This window comes from Hirundo rustica, chromosome 6 (assembly GCF_015227805.2).
Source record: "Hirundo rustica isolate bHirRus1 chromosome 6, bHirRus1.pri.v3, whole genome shotgun sequence".
NCBI classification, from domain to species: Eukaryota; Metazoa; Chordata; class Aves; order Passeriformes; family Hirundinidae; genus Hirundo; species Hirundo rustica.
The window spans coordinates 39642961-39661522 of record NC_053455.1 but is presented as its reverse complement, the minus strand read 5'-3'; the positions used below and the strand labels follow the sequence as shown (position 1 = coordinate 39661522).

The window sequence follows — 18562 nt, the reverse complement described above, 5'->3', positions numbered from 1 at the left end:
GAGTGTGTCCAGAGAAGCACAGTGGAGCTGGTGAAGGGTTTAGAAAACATGTCTTGGGAGAAGCAGCTGAGGGAATGGAGGTTTAGCCTGGAGAAAAGGAAGCTAGGGAGACCTCACTGCCTTCTACGACTACCTGAAAGAGAGGTTGTGGTGAGGTGGGTGTCAGTCTCTTCTATCATGGCTCAAGAGATAGGATGAGAGCAAATGGCCTTAAGCTGCACCAGGCAAGGTACAGATGTTAGAAAAGAACTTTTCACTGAAAGAGTGATCAGACCTTGGAATAAGTTGCCAGGAGGTGGTGGAGTCATGGTCTCTGAAAGTGTCTAAGAGGTGTCTGGATGTGGCATTTGAGAATATGGCTTAGGGGTGGTGTAGGATGGCTGTTGGACTGGATGGTCTTGAGGGTCTTTTCCAACCTTATGTTGGATCTGTGATCTTATTTAGGATATAATTTGTGCTGCAGGTCTTTGCAATTTAGTGACAGAGGAAAGCTAGCATGTATAGAGAAGGACAGTAGGTTTGACAAGATGAAAGGGTAGAAACGGAGCTCCGTTTATACAGAGTAAAGTGATTCAAGGGGAAGGACTAGAATAGGAGCTGCCTTTTTAAATACTGCATCCTGGTAGAATAGATACAAAAAGAACTTCTTCAGCTGACAGCCAGCAGTACTTGAAGTGCAATTTAGTGGAAAGAAGACAGCAAAAACAGAAGTTAACATTTCTGTAGCATCCTTTGCCCCATTGCTTCGGTGCATGACTTCAGCACACACGTGGCAAGGTTGCAGTGGAGGAGCCCGAGGGACACTTTCTCCTTTAAGCCTGTTACATCTTGCTCTGAGTGGCTGCTCATTATGAATCCAAGTATGTTACTATTCTTAGCTTGTGAGAACTAGATCAGCTCTACAGTGTAGGTTTGTGGTTGTTGTCTGTGCTGTTTCCTATCTTGCTTAGTTATAGCACCAAAACCTTTTGTCAGAGCAGGTTGCTTGCTTAAATCGCTCCCTTCTGCTTGGCATATAGGAGCCTTTTGAAGGTGTACTCGTTTGTGGGGTTAACCTTCCATTCTCTCTGCTTGCCCTCTATTCCAAGCATGAACAGGGCAGTAGGAGTGCAAGAGCAGGGCTGGGGCTTGAGCCCTTTGGAACAGCAACTTGGACTTTAAATCAATATAAATTTCTCACGAATCAGCAGTGATGCACATTGTACATGAGAACAGTTGCTTCACTAATTTTTCTTTTCTTCTCTGGCTGTTTGTCATGTGACATGCATGAAGTTTCCTGGTTAGCGAAATTTTGAGCTTCTCTGTTTTGAACTTGATTTATGGCTTTATTTATTGACTGAAATGATTAAATTTTGTTTAATACAAATACTGAGCTAAAGATTTGGATTGTTCTGGTGAAGTCATTTAGCAATCCCCAGATATACTGGCCTACTTAAGGCCTCCTTAAAAAATTCCTCAAAAACCATGGAACTAGTCTCCATGCTGCAGTGTGCCCAGTTGGTTTTTTCACTCTTATGAGCCTTAGTCTGCAACCACTTTATATGGAGTCTCCTGAGATGCTAAAGCTATTGAGATTCTTTCCCAGCAGTTGTACGGATGTGCAGCTCTGAGTTTTACAGGCAGGAATTATAATATCAAGTAGATGTCTCTGATTGGAAGAGCGAACAGATGCGTTCGCAAGGAATCCCACCTTTCCACTGGTCTGCTGAAAGCTAGTTTTAGAGTTGCAGGATTTTCTTTTTTCTCCTGTGAATGTCTGAACTATCCAGAGAAATAAAGCTGCAACCATACCTTTTTAAAGTGTACTTTTCTTCAGTGTATCATATGCTCATATGTATCCTGTAAGCCAATTCAACGAGAACAATGAGTCTACTTCCTTGGGAAGAGGAGAGGAAAATGGGAAGAGTGGACTCTTAATAAAGCAAGAGAGTGAAACAGGCTGGGGGTTAAGGTGAAAACTGCTTTAGCAAATCAAGATTCAGTCTTGCACCTGTGTCTATTCAGTACTGCATATATGCTTGAGTAGTTGAGTTTGCTAAATTCTTTATTAATGCGGTTTTCTAGCCTTGAATTGGTAATCTGTCATTTTGGGTAAAGAATAACAGTTTGAAATGCAGTGTGTGGTGTAAAAAAAAAAAAAAAGGCAAGATACTTGGTCGTGAGTGGAGTTACAACTACAAAAAACAGGAGCAGACCTGGGAAACACTCCTTTTGAGAGATATTTTTAGTTTTGAGATAAATTCTTAAAATATGGTGCGTTTTACTTTGTTTTTTAAATATTGTGTTGCACACTATAAAACAAATTACCATTTCTCGAGTTGGTTGCACTAACTTTTTTCCTCAACTGTCGCTGTTTCTGCACACCCCAGACACTTTACATTTGTATCGGCGCCCTCAGGATGTCTGGCTCTCCATAGGTATTTTCCATTGGTTTCGGGAAAGCCCTGCCTCTGCTTACCTGTGACAGAAACCGTTCTCCTTGCAGATTTGAAGCCCTGCTGTGATGGAAGCCAATTATTCCGTGACATGTTTGCTTCCTGCTCTGGATCATGTTTACAAGCCCGAGTCCTGTAGTAATAATAGCAATAAGCAACCTGCCAGCTGTCATGCCAGCTCCATAGACTGTCTGGTGTCAGCTCTCTGGCTTGCTGACAGCGTCTGGCTTGGAAGCCCTGGCTGCACATGCACTGAGTCGTTCAGCTGCCTTCCTGCCTTGTGCCAGCAGAGACTGCTTTGGCCTGTCCCTAACGAAAGCCGCGTGCAAGCAGAGGAATGGTTTTCATTCTGCCCTCCTGCACGCCCTTTGAAGTCCTGCGTCTGTGAATGAGTCTTACTTCCTGTGGCAAGGGTGAAAGGACAACTGAGTAAACTTGGCCTGAGGACTGATAAATAGCTCTGTTTCTCATAAGATACACCGAATCTCCCCACAACCATCCCCCCAGATGAGCCTTTTTGCTCTGAATTTTGCATCTGTATCATACATAATTAAGTTAAGTAAGTGTGTTACTTTTCGGGACACAGACTTGCTTCCTTAGCTCGGTGTGCTGTTGTACAGCCCTTCTTCATTTGAAGGGACTGAATAAAAATTTGTTTCTTTTACATTGAAGATTACTGAAAGTGATCTGTTGTTCCCATCTCATGGAGAAATTTTCACAGTTCCTGTTGAGCTACAGCTCATTCAAGCCCACTAGAGGGTCTTTTCTTGCCTGGCCAGGCTATCAGCATAACCTGCTCATCAGCCCCACAACAAAATTTTTTGAGGTGAGGTTAGGATAAAAATCTCACAGGTCTTTTATTAAAATTAATGGAAACTTCAAAAGAATAATTTTCCTTCTGCCATTCACTTAATCACGAATATTGAGCTCAGATGCAATGGCTCAGGTGAAGGTTCACTTCTAAATTTAATATTCTGTTGAAAACACACCAGTTCCTTATCTGCAACTTTGTCGTGTTATTGGGCCTGGAGTATGTGTGTTTCCTTTAAAAGGCACCAGAATTAATGCAATGCCCCCTCAGGCAGAGTGCTTGTGATCAAAGGGCTGTGAAAGATTGGATGCCGATAGTCTTTTAATTTTCCTTTCTTTTTTTTTTTTTCTTCTTTTGATTGGCAACATCCTTAAATACAGTTCGGCAGTGTAATAATGTTTTATGTTATTCTGGAACTAGATTTTCCAAAATGTTTGTTAGTAAAATGAAGTGTCTCCTTTTTCTTCCTGAGAGTAGACTGCCCTCCTTTATTTTTGTCCCTGGACTTTTTGCCTGCTGCAGATCTCAGCAAGCAGATCTGTTTGTGGGTATGCATGTATTTATACACATGCATGTGTATATACATAGCTGGGGGTGAGGCTGCACTTTTCTAATGGAGGAAGCATGATTTTTTGTTTTAGTTTTATTTATTTTTAAAATTAACTTCTCATTCTTCACGTGAATGAGAGTTTGTCTAATTAAGCAGCCAGTATTGTTCAAGCCTCTCTGCGTTCCAGAACTCTGAACAGCAGTTGCTTGCTGTCCTTGGGTACAAAGCAACCTGCTCACTACAGGCAACAGGGATAAAGTGTTCAAAGGACAGTGGGACGTGATTCAGTCTGCGTTTCACCTTATAAACTTCCCTTTTTGCCCGCCCTCCCCCTTCTCCTTTTGCTCGGCAATAAAAGAGTGTCCTGTGTAATAGGAGTTGGGAGAGGGGGAGGAATAGCAGGCTTATGATAGACCTAGCTTTGCTGAAACATTGGATGATGTCCAGTGTGACCATGCAGAGGGATGAGCTCAGGGAAATGGTTGGAAGTTCAAAGGCCTTTTTGTATTGCTCACTGTCAGTTGACAGATGTGCTCTCTTTAGCTGTTGCTGCCCAGCCTAGTTCTTCCACTGGCTCCCCTTCTTTGGATTTGCTCCCCATCATGCCTCTGGCTCTGCCTGGGGAGGCAAGATAATCCCTGTCTGTCTGGACATTTGCCTGCCTTCAACTCCAGGTCCTGGAATTCCAGTTTCTCTTTTAGGAAAATATTGTTTCTTTGCATTGATATGGAGAGATCAAGCTGGGATTGAGCAGAGAAGGGGGGGTTGAGGCCCCTGTATTTACTGTTGGCACAGCCTAATCCCGCTGTGCGTACTGGTGAAAGCACGTTACTACAGTCTGCGATTGCTTTCTTATCAGTGGAAGTGATGCCTATGAAGAACTTGCAGCTGTTTCAGAAAATAATAAATATCCTTCATTTGACAGGTTGGAGAAGGGGGCTAAAGAGGCAGAACTGTCCCAGGGTCATGCGTCAGTATCAAGCTGGGATGAGAATATGGGGATTCAGTTTCTAGTCTTCTTGATGCTAATCCAGTTTGTCCTCCAGCAAGATGAAGAGGTCTTGTTCCACCTCTGTCAGTGAAGAGTCCTCACTGCTTCATTTGCATTGCATGTACCTACCTGCTGACTATGGCTTTTAAAATTAGCTATATGAGTAAAAGCAATATGCTTACCAGATTGTATAGCTGCTCCAGTGTGTCAGAACAAGACATAGTGGGGGTTGTTTGAGTGTCCTAAGCATGACCTCCTAACTTTTGAATTTTCTCTTAACTTCAAATTTCCAAACGCTTTGGATATATTTACAACAGTACTAAACATTCACTGTGGGCTAGTGATATGGCCTCGGCTTTACCTCTATAGAACTAAAACTCATCAAAATATGAAGTATTAAATGGCCAACAGAAGAGCTGATTAGTAACAAGCCTAGAGCAAAGGGCTGTGCAGTGGAACTGGAGCCTGATGTGCTTAGAACAAATAGAAGGGAACAAATGTTTCTGTGTAAGTGGTGTGCTTTTTAGTCTACTTAGGGAAGAAATGATTTGGAGAGCAGAGCTAGGAAGAGGGGGATTAGGAAGAGATTGCCCCCATGTGAAAGCTGCTCCCAGAATTTCTTGCATTTTCTTTTGAAGCATCTGTTGGTGACCATTATTAGATTCAGGTTACGAGTTTATATGGATCCCAACCCTGATGCCATTGACAGTTCCTCTGCTTTATGAAAGATCAGCCCTCATTCATTAGTTTGGGTTTTTTGGTCTCAAGCATGTTTGTGTTTTTTCTTCCTCCTTTAAAGGAGAGCTCCTGTAGGAGATTTAATCCCACCCTGCCCCCGCCCCAGTGTTGTCTGTGCTAGCACGCACTGGCTCTCTGCTGGGTTGGGGGATTTGGTCCTCCTTTGTACATGGCAATTTGTGCTTTGCTCTCTTCCCTTGTGCTTGAAGCTTGATTTTTATATCTAGGGAGAGTATGAAATTGGCTGAATTGCTCCTCGTAGGGGTGGAATTTCATTTTGTGTCATTACCTTGTGAAGGGATGCAGCAGTTCAGTGGGATAATGGTATCCGCTCTGAACCAGCGCTAATGGCTTAACCCTCTGGGAGCCTGAAGAATTCTCCCCTGGAGAGTGAGCATGCAAATTCCCTTCCAGGTGGCTCCTGTGCAGTCCTTTGGTGATTAGTCATGCTAAACCATATGCTAGGAGGATGGTCTTAGTCCTGAAATTGCAGCTGAGGCCAGGGAAGGTTTTCTCAGGGTGCGGTGTTTTGGAAGTTGTGCTTGGGAGAGAGAGGTCTGATCTGTGGGACTGATAATCTGAGTCCAAAAATGATTTGGTTTTATTTGGAAGCAGAGTTTGGAAAGTGGAGAGTTTTCTACTACCTGCCCTGAGGAAGAAGTGGAAACTCCTTCTTCATTTTGCTGCAGCAGCCCAGAGAAAGGGCGATGTAAGGAAAGGGGTCAGATATTGGAAGATCAGGGTGCTGTCAAACCTGTAGAGGGAAAATACAGATTTTTGTGCTTCCCTCTCCTTCATACCCTTCTGGGGCCTAGAAATAGCTGGATATGGGGTGGATAGATACCTACATGGGATAGCCTGGACACGATGGGAAGGACCTTTTCCCAAGGGCCAGTGCTAAATTGTTTGAATTTTGAGAGCAATTACATCTGCAGTGATGTCCTCAGAAATGCCTGCCACACTACAGGAACAGCTGAGGATGATCCAAATTTGTGGTTAGAAAAATGGATGTTAGAGAAAGTCTGAATTTATCTTCCCTAATATGTTCTTACAAAGGGGAGCTTTTAGGACAGGCCTTTGGTGAGAGATGTTGGAGGACTTGCTATGGAGAGCAGTGAATGATTTAATATGTATAATCTATGCTTCTTTAACAGGACACTGGCAGCAGTCCTGGGCCAAGGGGGAACAGAGGGTTGAGAAAGCTGGAAAAACTGAAAATGTGACTGTTTGTTTTCCGTATTAAATCATCCTCCTTTTGTGTGTGGCTGCTGTCTTCACCTTCCTTTTTTGCCCACCTCCCTCTGCTCTCACTCCCACCCCCAGGGTAGTGTTGGCAGGAAAGGGAGTAGCAGCATAGCAGAGAAGGGCTGGCCTGCCTGCTGACAGATGGGAGCTGCTGTCGGCAGGCTGGGCTGGGATGAAAGGGTTTTGGGCAGTAGCCTTTCTAGCCCTCGCCCCGTCACATCACCGAGCGAATGCTGTTCGTTGGAGAACACACCTGTCAGGAACAGTCTTGTGCAGCCCCTTGCCTCCCACAGCTGGCAGCACTTGAAAGCGTGAACCTCTCGGGGTTGAGTGTTCCTCTCATCTGTGGGGGAAAGAACGGGGCTGATGCTCCCCCTTGAATTCCAGCTTTGTGGCTCCAGGCCTCTTCAGACACTGTGGGTTTGTGGTTCCACTCTGTTGCAAACAGACTCCTGTGTAGGCAAGCATCATCCTATGTCTGTCACCTTCTTCCATCCTTTCTGGATGGAAACTTCAAGCAAGGTTGGGACCCCAGCAGTGGATTCCTGCCTCTCAGCTTCTCCTTGCAGATTTCTTAGATAAAAAACCTGAGAGTCCCCATGCTGAAACACACTGTAGCACATTACTTTTCAAAGTAAAACATTGCTTCTGATAGTTCTCACTCTAAGGAACCTGCTGTGTAATAGAAACAGGATGGACTTCCCTGGGAAGCATGCAGGAAAGATATTGATAGTTTAATTTTGCTTGTTATAAAACAAGTGCAGTTATGGGTGGACAGCAGGCTCAAGGATGGAAAGAGGAAGAGGGAGCTCAGTGGGGGAATTGTGACATCTACTTCATTGTGGAAAGGTCAGTTTTTCTCTGGGGAAGAGAGACTGCCAAGGTACAGACCTACTCTGACTCCCCTCTAAGGAACAGCTCTTCCTGATGACTTGAAATTTTGTCTTTTGTTTCTAAGAGATTTAGCTCTGCTCCCTCAGGAGGGAAGGAACTTTGTTTTCAGGAAGGAAGCTGGCTGCAGCTCCATGAGATGTTTCTTCGCTCTTTCAGTGCTGCCCACTTGCTCCCCCCTGGACTTCCACTGTGACAATGGGAAATGTATCCGCCGGTCGTGGGTCTGCGATGGAGACAATGACTGTGAGGATGACTCCGATGAGCAGGACTGCCGTAAGTCACCTGTCTGAGGGAAGAGGGTGGGTGCAGTGCCTGCCTGCTGTGACTGGGGAAAGTTGACCCGTTTTATTATGGAATAGAAGAGTCTATCCACTGAATTGGACCTCTGGCTTGTAATAAGCTATGTTCTGCCTGTGACAGAGGTGTGTACCTGTAAGCCCTGCTGCCTTGGCACCTGGCTCGCTGTTCAGCTGCCTGTCTTGGGGGAGGGGATGCTTCTTCAGCCAGCTGTAGAACTGTTTATGCCCTACAGCCTTGCTAGTTAATGTCCCATGAAGCACTTCCCTGAGCTGGGCTTCATGCCTTCCCCTGTTAGTGGAAACACCTAACCCCTGCCAAATCCTACTGAACTGCCTGTCTGGCTGACTTCCTGTGGCCTCAGGTTCCAGTGTCTGACTTTCCTGCAATGCTGGCCTGTCACCAGCATCCTATCCCTTCAAACAGGGCTCCTTGAGGAGAAGGTGGTGCTGTAGGGATACTGCCTACACTGAGCCGTGTGCATGGTGCTCCAGAGTGACTCTGGTGGAGGAACCCCATCTGAAGAAATGTAGAAATAAAGCTCTTGACTATAAAGTATTCCATGTCCACTGCATGCATGGAAATGAGTTCACTTTCTTATCAGTATATTCCTGATCTTTGCCTGCCTTTTTGGGCAAAGAGCTGGGAAGCAAAGTTCAAGGGTTGACATCCCGTGTGATGCTCTGGAATGTAAGACTAAGCTTAGTTTTCCAGTCTATTCAAATATATTAATGAAGGAAAAGATATGTAGGTCTGGGTCTCTTTGGTTTTCTGTTTTTCATAAAAGATTGAAATGCCCTCGTATCTAAGACAACAGTGGAGAAGGGTGTGATCAAAAGATTTGGAGACTAATGAAAGGAGAAAGACAAGGTTTTGGGCATGAGAAATTCGTGGGGAGTTATTCAGACTAGCAGTAATTGTAGGAGGGTTTCTGTTGGACTGAAGTCCTTGGGTGCTAGATTTGCAGTCCCTTTCCTTTCCTTACTGGTCTGCAGACAAGCTTCCTTAGAAAACTGGCAAGGAGAGTGAAATGAGGCTGCAAATACTGAGGTGTTCGGAAGAGGAAGTTCAAATTTTCTCTCCCTCTTCAGTGAACAACATGTCCTTTGCTTTGAAGACAGCTTTGACATCGTTGTGGAAAGAAGCTGGAAATACAATACTGCTAGCAGTTATTTGTTAGATAATAATAGGGACTATTAGCTCATTTAAAAAGAGGCATGGATTACCTTTTTTATGTGCGGGGTTATCTTGAGTCTGGCTTGGGACTGTGCTAGAATACATGCCAGCATAGGATGTGTGGCTTCATCTCTCTGTTCCAGCTACTTCCTTCAAGCTATGTTCTCAAGTTTTAGAGCCTGCTGTACTGTTGGTGTGTGAGCGGAGTGGAAAAGAGACACTCAAGAAATCTCACAGTGGCTCTCCTGGTATTTGTTAGGAGAATCTGCTCTCCAGCATCACCGTGTCCTTGGATGATGATGTTGCTTGACTTGTAACATGTCACACATTTGGTGTTCTGCAAGCTAAATCTCCTTGCCTTGCCTTCACCTTATCCTTGTTGTGTCCCTGCAGCTCCACGGGAGTGTGAGGAAGACGAGTTCTCATGTCAGAATGGATACTGCATTCGCAGCCTGTGGCACTGTGATGGTGACAATGACTGTGGGGACAACAGTGATGAGCAGTGTGGTGAGTAATATAAATACTGCCCTTGCAGTCCTTTAAAAGGAGTTGTGCAGAGTTCAGCCTGTGCAGTTCTAGGATTCCCTGAACACAGCTAAGGCTCCCAGCTGGCTTTTCTGGGCTGAGCTTGTTCGATATTCCATTCCAAGGGCCAGCTGCTTAGGATCTTGGGCTATGTGGCTTACCTGCCAGCCAAAAAAAAATCACTTGAGACCTTTCATTCCTTGACATGGCATTGTGAAGCCCTCTTGGATTGGTGTTGAATCCAGCACTTTGTGTCAGTCCGGAGAACAGTGATGGTTTTGCTCAGGCCCTGCTTGACATGGGTATGTGTGGTTTAATGAGCAGTCTTGTTTGTGGGTGCCCTAGGAGCTTCAGGAGGGTGGTGTGGTGTTTTCCTGGGTACTCTGAAAAAAGCCAAGTCTTTGTTTGCATTGCTGTCTGCAGATATGAGAAAGTGCTCAGAGAAGGAGTTCCGCTGCAGCGACGGCAGCTGCATAGCTGAGCACTGGTTCTGTGATGGGGACACAGACTGCAAGGATGGCTCCGATGAAGAGAACTGCCGTAAGTGCTTTCCTTTGTAACTGCAGGAAATAGCCCTTTGGACCTGCTCTTGCCTTGGGTTTTGGCATGTTTTCTGCAGCAGAGATCAAAAAACAAGTTAGTTCTGCCTGTACTGGCAGCTATGCTACCTTTTGCTGCTTTTTTTGCCTTTGCCCAGAGGGTACAAAAGAATGGTGTCTCTCTTGTGTTACCTCACAGGCATACTTCATTTGTGCCTTGCTGCTTCTCTTCCTTCCCTTAGCTGTGACCCTGAGTCAGAGCAGGAGGTTTGTGCTTTACTGAATATAGCTCTCCATAAAACTGGAGGAGTTGAAGAGCAGCTGGAAGGCGAGGATACTATTCCCTTCTTTTTCCTCTTGTCTGATTCTGGAGTGAAATTTTGGAATCGGAGGGGTACTCTGCTTATTGAAAGCATCCTCAGGTACTGCACACTGAAGACACCTCCCACCTGCCCAGTGTCTTATCACTTAAATGCTTTTTGCAGGATGTTGCTCAACAAGTGACTGATGCTGAAGGAGAGGGGGTGGTGTTGGAGCATGAGAAATCACAATTCTTGTTTCCTTCTTCACCTTCACAGGGTTATAGCAAGTGGGACAGGACTTTGTGTCCCTTTCTAACTCACACTGCCTCTCTCCTGAGTCTGTGAGCACTGTCCATGTCTCTGGAACTTGCAGTGGTCCCTTCCCCCTCCCTGCTCTCAAAGGCATTTTGCAGAATTTGTTCTAGATAGCAGGAAACTTCAAAAGGCTCTGGGAGGGGGATGAGGGCTGCCAGCTCCTGAAGGGCAGGGGGAGTGGATGCATGGGGGAGTTGTCTTTTATCTTTTCAGATAATGAGAGTTGGCAGAAAGCCAGGGGCTGCAAACATTTCTAAGCCAGGAAAGGACTTGAAGAGGAAGCCAGCCTCTCTCCTCCTTTTGCTCTCTGCCTTTCTTGTTCCCTTGCCTGTCACTTCACTGAAGGCCACGAACAGACCCTCAGGAGGGGAAGAGAGATATTCCAATGTTGTCTCCTGTGGGAGTGGAGGGACACCCAGAAGTGGTGTCCCTGTTTCTCTGAGCTGAAATGCTATTTCAGTCCTGGCTGGCTGTCTCTATAAGACATTTCAAGTAACTTGCTAAGATGTTCAGTATGGCTACCTCCTGTTCTTTTATCTTCATCCACATGGTTGTCATCTTTTCCTTATCTACAATCATGTTTATCATTCATCTGGGACAAGGTGGGATGACACTCTCCTTTTTTGTCTGGGTTTTTTCCTTTTTGTTTCTTTTGGGGATGTATGTGTTAAATTGAATCACACAACATGATAATTCAAGTCACTGATTTCATTTTCTCAAGGAAACTGAAACACTCCGGCTCCTTCGGTGAGGGACACATGAACACACATTTTCATATCCAGCCGCTGACACTCACTAAATTAAAGTTCTTAGCTCATGCCTTCAGGCCATGCCCATTTCTTCAGGTTGGAGAGGCAGGTGTAGTTCACTTCCTAGACTACTCTTTCTTTTCAGTCTTTATTTTCTTTTTTGCTTAACCCTTAAATTTATATTCAGAACTCCTCAGTTAGGAGACTTGTATATCTGAAATGTACAGTGCATTCTTCAGCTAGGATGAGGTGTCAGATTCTGTTGTGTGGGACTCAAAATATTTTTCATACCTTCCCACTTAGTGTACTGTTGAACAGAGTCAGTAGGCAAATCCTTGACCATTAGTTTGTTTGGCTTTGCCCAGGGTCGTCTCTGTGGCAGCGCTCCTTACTGAATAGGCATGGTTGTTTTGGCCAGAGCTTGAGAGGAAAGGGAGGGGGAAATCCTCAAAGGTCAGATGCTGGCCTGGACACCCTGCTGCTTGCTTGCTTCCCCTTTGGTCTTCAAGTGCTTATTTTTGTTAAAATTTTAAAAGAATCTTTCCCTAGTTTAATCTTGCAATCTAGCATGCCTCAGTCCTTAATATGAAGCCATCCCTAAGGTTTCTTTATTTTTTATCTACCTTTTTTTGCAGATTCATTAAACAATTAAGCACTTCCTTGGCACTAAGACATAGTGTTTCAAGCATAACATGGAAGGTGACGCTCTTAGATCCTTATTGAGGCTTTCCCATCAGTTCTTCCTTCATATCTTTTTACTTCTCTAGAATTTAATGGCTCTTGAAAAGTTCCAACTTTATAGCCTATTATTCTACGTAACTTTTTTTAAAAACCGTATTTACTGTATTGTCTGTATGAGTATCTTTATTTATAAGTTTAACCTGCTTTTCAATGAAGCAAAACCAGCATTCCTCTCTGTAATACAAATCGTGAAGAGCTAAGCAGTAATGAATACTTGCCAATCCATTATGGGACTGAGGAGGTTGCCTCTAAACTGGACTATGCCTTGTCACCTCAATCACCTCACATATTTTTTCTTTGATTCCCTCATTAGCATCAGATGTTCCAGCTGCCACTTGCAGCTTGGAGGAGTTCCAGTGTGCATATGGACGCTGCATCTTGGACATCTACCACTGTGATGGTGATGATGACTGTGGGGACTGGTCTGATGAGTCTGACTGCTGTAAGTTAGCGCAGGGTGATGTCTTTGTTCAAGTATCAGAGTTGCAAACCTAAACGCATTTTGTGTAAGCATGGGCTTACAGTGTGGATGACAATCTAATTGTTCACACATAACTCCTTCATTATTAGGGGTTTTGTTTAATTCTGGAAAGTGAGAATAGTCCTGAAGTCTATATAGTCAGTGCGCTTCTGCTTACAAGAATTACTACAGTTTCCAGAAGAAATCTACTCAGGACCAAGTTCCTTAATGATGGAGGGTAAGGGTGGTGCTGAGGAGCTTCGGGGGTTGTTACACTCATCTGAGTTTGCTCTTTTTGTGCTTTATCATCTCTGCAGCATCTCATCAGCCTTGTCGCTCTGGAGAATTCATGTGCAACAGTGGCTTGTGCATTAATGCTGGCTGGAGGTGTGATGGTGACTTTGACTGTGATGACCAGTCAGATGAGAGAAACTGCAGTGAGTGCTGGGAACTGCTGGAAACATTCAGTTTCTGTGGATGTAAAAGAGTGTTTGGGACAGTTAGCTTTGGAATTGGATCTCTTCTGATCCTTTTTGTTCATCTAAAATTCCTTTTTTGAACCCTCAGCTACATCTATGTGTACAGCTGACCAGTTCCGCTGCAAGTCGGGACGCTGTGTCCGTCTGTCCTGGCGTTGTGATGGGGAAGATGACTGCTCCGACAACAGCGATGAGGAGAACTGTGAGAACACAGGTGTGACCTGCTACCTTGCTGCCTAATAGCTAATTAAGTTTCCATCCTGACCGTAGTAGGTAGTAAAGTCTCTTTTGTATTGCTTCAGGGAGTTCAGCCTAGAGTTTCTGTCATCAGAGAATGGCATCTGCAGGCTGTCTTTATATGCTTGCCAACTTGTGCAGGTCTGTGTGCTTAAACTAACTTAGGTGAAGGTGTTTTCTGGTCAAGTATCCTCCTGTCTTGTCCCTACACTGTGAATTACCACAGAGCTCTGGGACAATTCCATTCAGCCTTGGAAACATCAATAATGTGCCAAGTCCATTGTCACATGGGCTGTACTAAGTTACGCCCTCTAGGTAGTTCTGGATAGCTTTCCTGTTGCATTGTGAAGTTGCTGAATGATTCTAGCAGGCAGTGGAATAAAAAAGGACATTTAGTGGAAGAGAAGAATAAAGCCTTTGTTTTAGAGGATTAAGGGTGTCAGCTTTCCCCTTGGATATTTGCTCAGGAGTTACTCTTTCATGTATTGCTATTTCTCTGTATGATAGCGGTTATGGAGAAGGTGAGGATTTCAACAGACCCTAGTGTTATAGTAGGATTCAGGGAATATCTAGGATCTTCTCTTTTCCTTAAACCCTTCAGGATGCCCATAGGCTTTGTTGAGGAATAGAATGTGCTGGTCCATGAACTGATCCTAGTGAGTTGAGCCCAGCTATGTGTACTGATTCTTCTGGATCAGTGAATTCTGAACAGTGATTTTAGGGGTGACAAAATGGATTTGTGAAACTGTACCTCCTGTTTTGGGGCTATTGAGGACTGGAGAGTGGGTGTTCTACAAGGACAGCTGAGCTCAGAGGATCTGGAGAGGCACACTTTGTGTGCAGCTGCTCTTGATGGGTCAGCTGTTATGAGCATCAGTGTGGTGACCCTGGAAAAAGCAATCGTACTTAAAGACAAGTTGGTAACCCTGTTACCTCATCCTGATAACAAAGGTATTCAAGGGACTGAAAGAAACCAAGCCAGATTTCCAGAGCCAGTAAAATTCACTATTTCCATATCAAACCAAACACAAGGTATGGTTGCTGTAAGGTTAGTTGTGCAGTTCTACATCAGGTCTATGGTGAAAATGAAACTCTTTTTTCCAGGATGTGTACTTGCTCATCCAAGTGACATAGTGTGGAGTCCCAATGTCTGTAGCAAGAGTTAAAATCCTCTTGGTTTTAGAGCAGAGTTACATTTTTATTGGCCATAGAGAAGATTCCTAAAATACAATCAGCTAGTGTAAAGATCTTTATGTTCGATACTGCAAATGAAGTCCAAGTTTCAGAGTCTTTCATATACAGTATTCCTGTGCTCTGAAGGGTGAATCTGCGTGTGGTCTGGTTTTATGTTGCCACTTGGTGTGTCTGTAGTTCTTAACTGTACTTGTTAATCTCACAACTACTCTCTTCCACACTGTTTACAGGCAGTCTGCCAATCTGATTGTTTCTCTGCTGGTAACTGTGTTGTCCTATTATCTTCATAAGATTATCAGAGGGCAATGATTTAGGGACTGCTAATCAAGTCAGCTCAAGAGGTACAAGAAGTAAGAGACAACAGGACAGTGCAGTTATTGCTGAAGAAACAATTAGATTGGCAAAGTCCCTACAAACAGTATCCCTTCGCTTAGAAGAATTCTGTACAGTCTCCTTGCCAACAGCAGAAGTTGAAGCGTGTAGGTCATATGAAATTCTGCATCCTGAGCTCAGATTTCAGGGATGCATGTAAATCTCATTCCATGTCTATCAAAGTACAGTTAGGGCTAGACAAGATGTTCCTTCCTAGGCAGGCTTAAGATCCATAGCTGTGCTGGTGTGACAGATCAGATTATTAAAGCGAGGAACTGAACCCTCCTTTGCACATGCTGAATTGGGTTGTGGATTCTGGAACCACAAAGGGAGCTAAGCTAGGACCTTCCAGTCATTCTAAGAGAAACTAGTCAGATGAACTTCACAGTAAAGCAACAGTGGACTCAGACTGGCAGAGAGTTTGTAAACCTCCACATCAGCATAAAAATATGAGGAGCAGTAAGGAGTGCTAGATGAGCTGAATTCAAGGGAAGAGAAAATCATGGGTTTGTGCTCATATGAAAAGTTTGTAACAAATCTTAGAAAATGCTCTGTATTCTTTTCTTCACCGTGATTATTGTTCCATCAGTAAGCTGTGATGTGCTGCTTTTCCCTTCTTCTGTTGCAGGCACCCCTCAGTGTGCCCCAGACCAGTTCCTGTGTGGGAATGGGCGTTGTATTGGCCAGAGGAAGCTGTGCAATGGAGCAAATGATTGTGGAGACGGCAGTGATGAGAGCCCACACCAAAACTGCCGTAAGTCCTCCCAGGTCCAATCTTAGACATAAATGGAGGCCCATTAATGTGTGGGAGTCTGTCTGGTGTTACTGAAGGATGCGTGTAGGAATGAAAGTCTGAGCTTCTGAGCTGTGATAATGGGAGTGAGTTAAAGACTGAGGAAAAATCCCTGTTGGTTTTGCCAATTAAAGACTGCACACAAGGAACTATGTGGAAAAGATTAGCATGTCAGGTATGACCATTTGTCTGCAGAGACACTGAATCCTAAAACATGTTAATCTGAGCTCTGTTGTCCCGTTAATTGTGGACTGCAGAGGAGAGCTCTGGCTGCAAAGAGGAAGCTTCCAGCACAGCTTGTGTCCTCCCCCTCTTGTTCATCCTGCTTTGAAGGGTGACTGCTGCCTAACAGCTGAAGGCAAGAGCAGCTGCCTTGTGGTTTCAGCTCAGTTATCTTCACATTTCTTCTGCAGGTCCACGAACAGGGGAGGAGAATTGCAATGTCAACAACGGTGGCTGTGCTCAGAAGTGCCAGATGGTACGAGGGATGGTGCAATGCACTTGCCACACAGGTTACAGGCTCCTGGAAGATGGCCGATCATGCCAAGGTGGGTTTTTGGAGCAGTAGCCTCCTCCCTACTGCTTTGGTATGTTTGAAGGTGGTGGCTATGATAGGGTGAAGAACAGTATGAAAGCAGATGCAATCTATCAGTGAGATTGCTGGGTTTGTTGATGATCTACCTAATGGTAACTTTCTCTGTAACATGCAGATGTGAATGAATGTGCTGAGGAAGGCTACTGCAGCCAAGGCTGTACCAACAGTGAAGGAGGCTTCCAGTGCTGGTGTGAGCAAGGCTACGAGCTGAGACCTGACAGACGTAGCTGCAAAGCTCTAGGTAAAGGGGAGTTCAACCTAACAACACAACTGATGTGCATCTGTTAGTCCAGTTCCCATAATTACATCTCTAGTGCTTCGCTGGCAGCGTTGTGCTGTTCACTGAATGAACATGGGAAGGAAGAACCTGGATTTGTGTTAGATATGCCTGCTCTGTTGATAAATGCTTGTGAAAATTTTGCGTGATTTTGACCATGGGGAGAGGTACTACACTGTTTCCTTTCCCTGCCAGGGAGACAGCGCTTGCATTCTCTTCCTATTACTTCGTCATCCCTTGTGACTCAGAACCTGGGACAAAATGAGCTTTCTGTCTCTGCTCAGGAAGTGTCTTAGCCTTTCCAATGAGTGAGGTTGTGTCACACCTCCTTGTGGTTTGACCCTTGATGCTGGTCACCAATCCTGAATGCTATGAATGGCTGCTGTATGGAGATCTGCTGGGTTTTTTTAAAGATATCTATACACCTCTTTAACTTTATTCCTCCTCTACTGTAGGAACTGAGAAATTAGAAATTCCACTTAAAGACTTTGGATTTCATTAGGAATTCTGCTAGTGGAATCCATAAAGAATGTTGATATTTTGGGGATGGTTTTTAGCAGTGGAAGTACCTGCTGAGTTTATATCTGGCTGAGGCAGATTTCAACTGTGTCCTGTCTGTGGTAGAGGGAGTAGTAGAGCATGTGTGTTTGCATGGCTAGGAAATGCTTATAGGAAAAAGAAACTCTAGTCCAGCTGCCAAGTGGATGTCTAGTGATACGATTTCAGAGGCTGAGGTGAGGCAGGCTTAGATAGGACCTGGAATGATTGCATCTTGCTGAGTTATTGTTTGCCGGAAGGATTAAAACTGCTCATCTTTGAGTTAGGTCTGTGTACAGAAGATGTAAAAACAGCTCTCTGAAGTGTTTTCCGCTTGGGGGTTGATTTCTGCTGTCAGTACTGCAAAATTCTGTTCTGGGACTTGGTGCAGAGGGAATGGTAGGCAGGACCCACTCAAATGTGTCAAATACTCCAGTGCTCTCTTCCTGTATATTCTTAGGGCCAGAGCCCGTGCTTCTCTTTGCCAATCGAATTGATATCCGACAAGTGTTGCCTCATCGCTCTGAGTATACGCTGCTCCTGAACAACCTGGAAAATGCCATTGCCCTTGACTTCCACCACAGCAAGGAGCTGGTGTTCTGGTCTGATGTCACGCTTGATCGCATCATGAGGGCCAATCTGAATGGTAGCAATGTGGAAGAGGTGGTTTCCACAGGGCTGGAGAGCCCAGGTGCGTCACCACAAAAAAGGCAACGGTATAGGGTGGGTGAGTGGGGAAAAGTGGGGACCCAGCATTCAGAACAAAGAGCATCTCCCTGAGGAAGGGTATGGGTTGGATGGAATGGGTGTGAGGTGAGTGTCCCCCTGGAGTTAGTCTTGGCTGGCAGGAGAAGAAACTGTGCCTCTTCTGAGCTGGACAGAGAAAGGGAACTATTTTTCTGTGCAGATCCATGATTTCATTCTGTGCTTAATTCTGCCTTGTACACAGGTGGACTTGCTATTGATTGGATCCATGACAAATTGTACTGGACGGACTCTGGGACATCTCGAATTGAAGTTGCAAACTTGGATGGCACTCACAGGAAAGTGCTTCTGTGGCAGAACCTGGAGAAGCCCCGAGCAATTGCCCTACATCCTATGGAGGGGTGAGTGAAAACATGGGAAACCTGGGGGAACCAGTGAGCCCTCCATGTACATGCTTCTTGTTGAACATTAAAAAGCCCATTCTTGGTCGCAAAGGTTACCTCAGGGCTCAAGACTTCAGTTGGCACTGACAAATTTGGGGAACCTGGCAACGCTGGGACCCTTCAGAGTCTTAATCCTGCTCTGGGTCCTTCAGCATTCAGCAG

The 18562-nt window shown here is 44.8% G+C and overlaps 1 protein-coding gene across 3 annotated transcripts in view; it reads left to right on the top strand.

Annotated features, from left to right (window-relative positions):
• LRP4 (LDL receptor related protein 4) overlaps nt 1-18562 on the top strand; it is an 83530-nt gene that overhangs the window by 43943 nt on the left and 21025 nt on the right. For all 3 annotated transcript variants that reach the window (XM_040067110.1, XM_040067109.1, XM_040067111.1), the window contains exons 3-13: nt 7821-7937; nt 9531-9644; nt 10086-10202; nt 12622-12750; nt 13086-13205; nt 13336-13461; nt 15679-15804; nt 16257-16391; nt 16554-16679; nt 17713-17943; nt 18202-18358. In XM_040067110.1, coding sequence (XP_039923044.1) covers nt 7821-7937; nt 9531-9644; nt 10086-10202; nt 12622-12750; nt 13086-13205; nt 13336-13461; nt 15679-15804; nt 16257-16391; nt 16554-16679; nt 17713-17943; nt 18202-18358 — 1498 coding nt within the window. The remainder of the gene's footprint in view (nt 1-7820; nt 7938-9530; nt 9645-10085; nt 10203-12621; nt 12751-13085; nt 13206-13335; nt 13462-15678; nt 15805-16256; nt 16392-16553; nt 16680-17712; nt 17944-18201; nt 18359-18562) is intronic.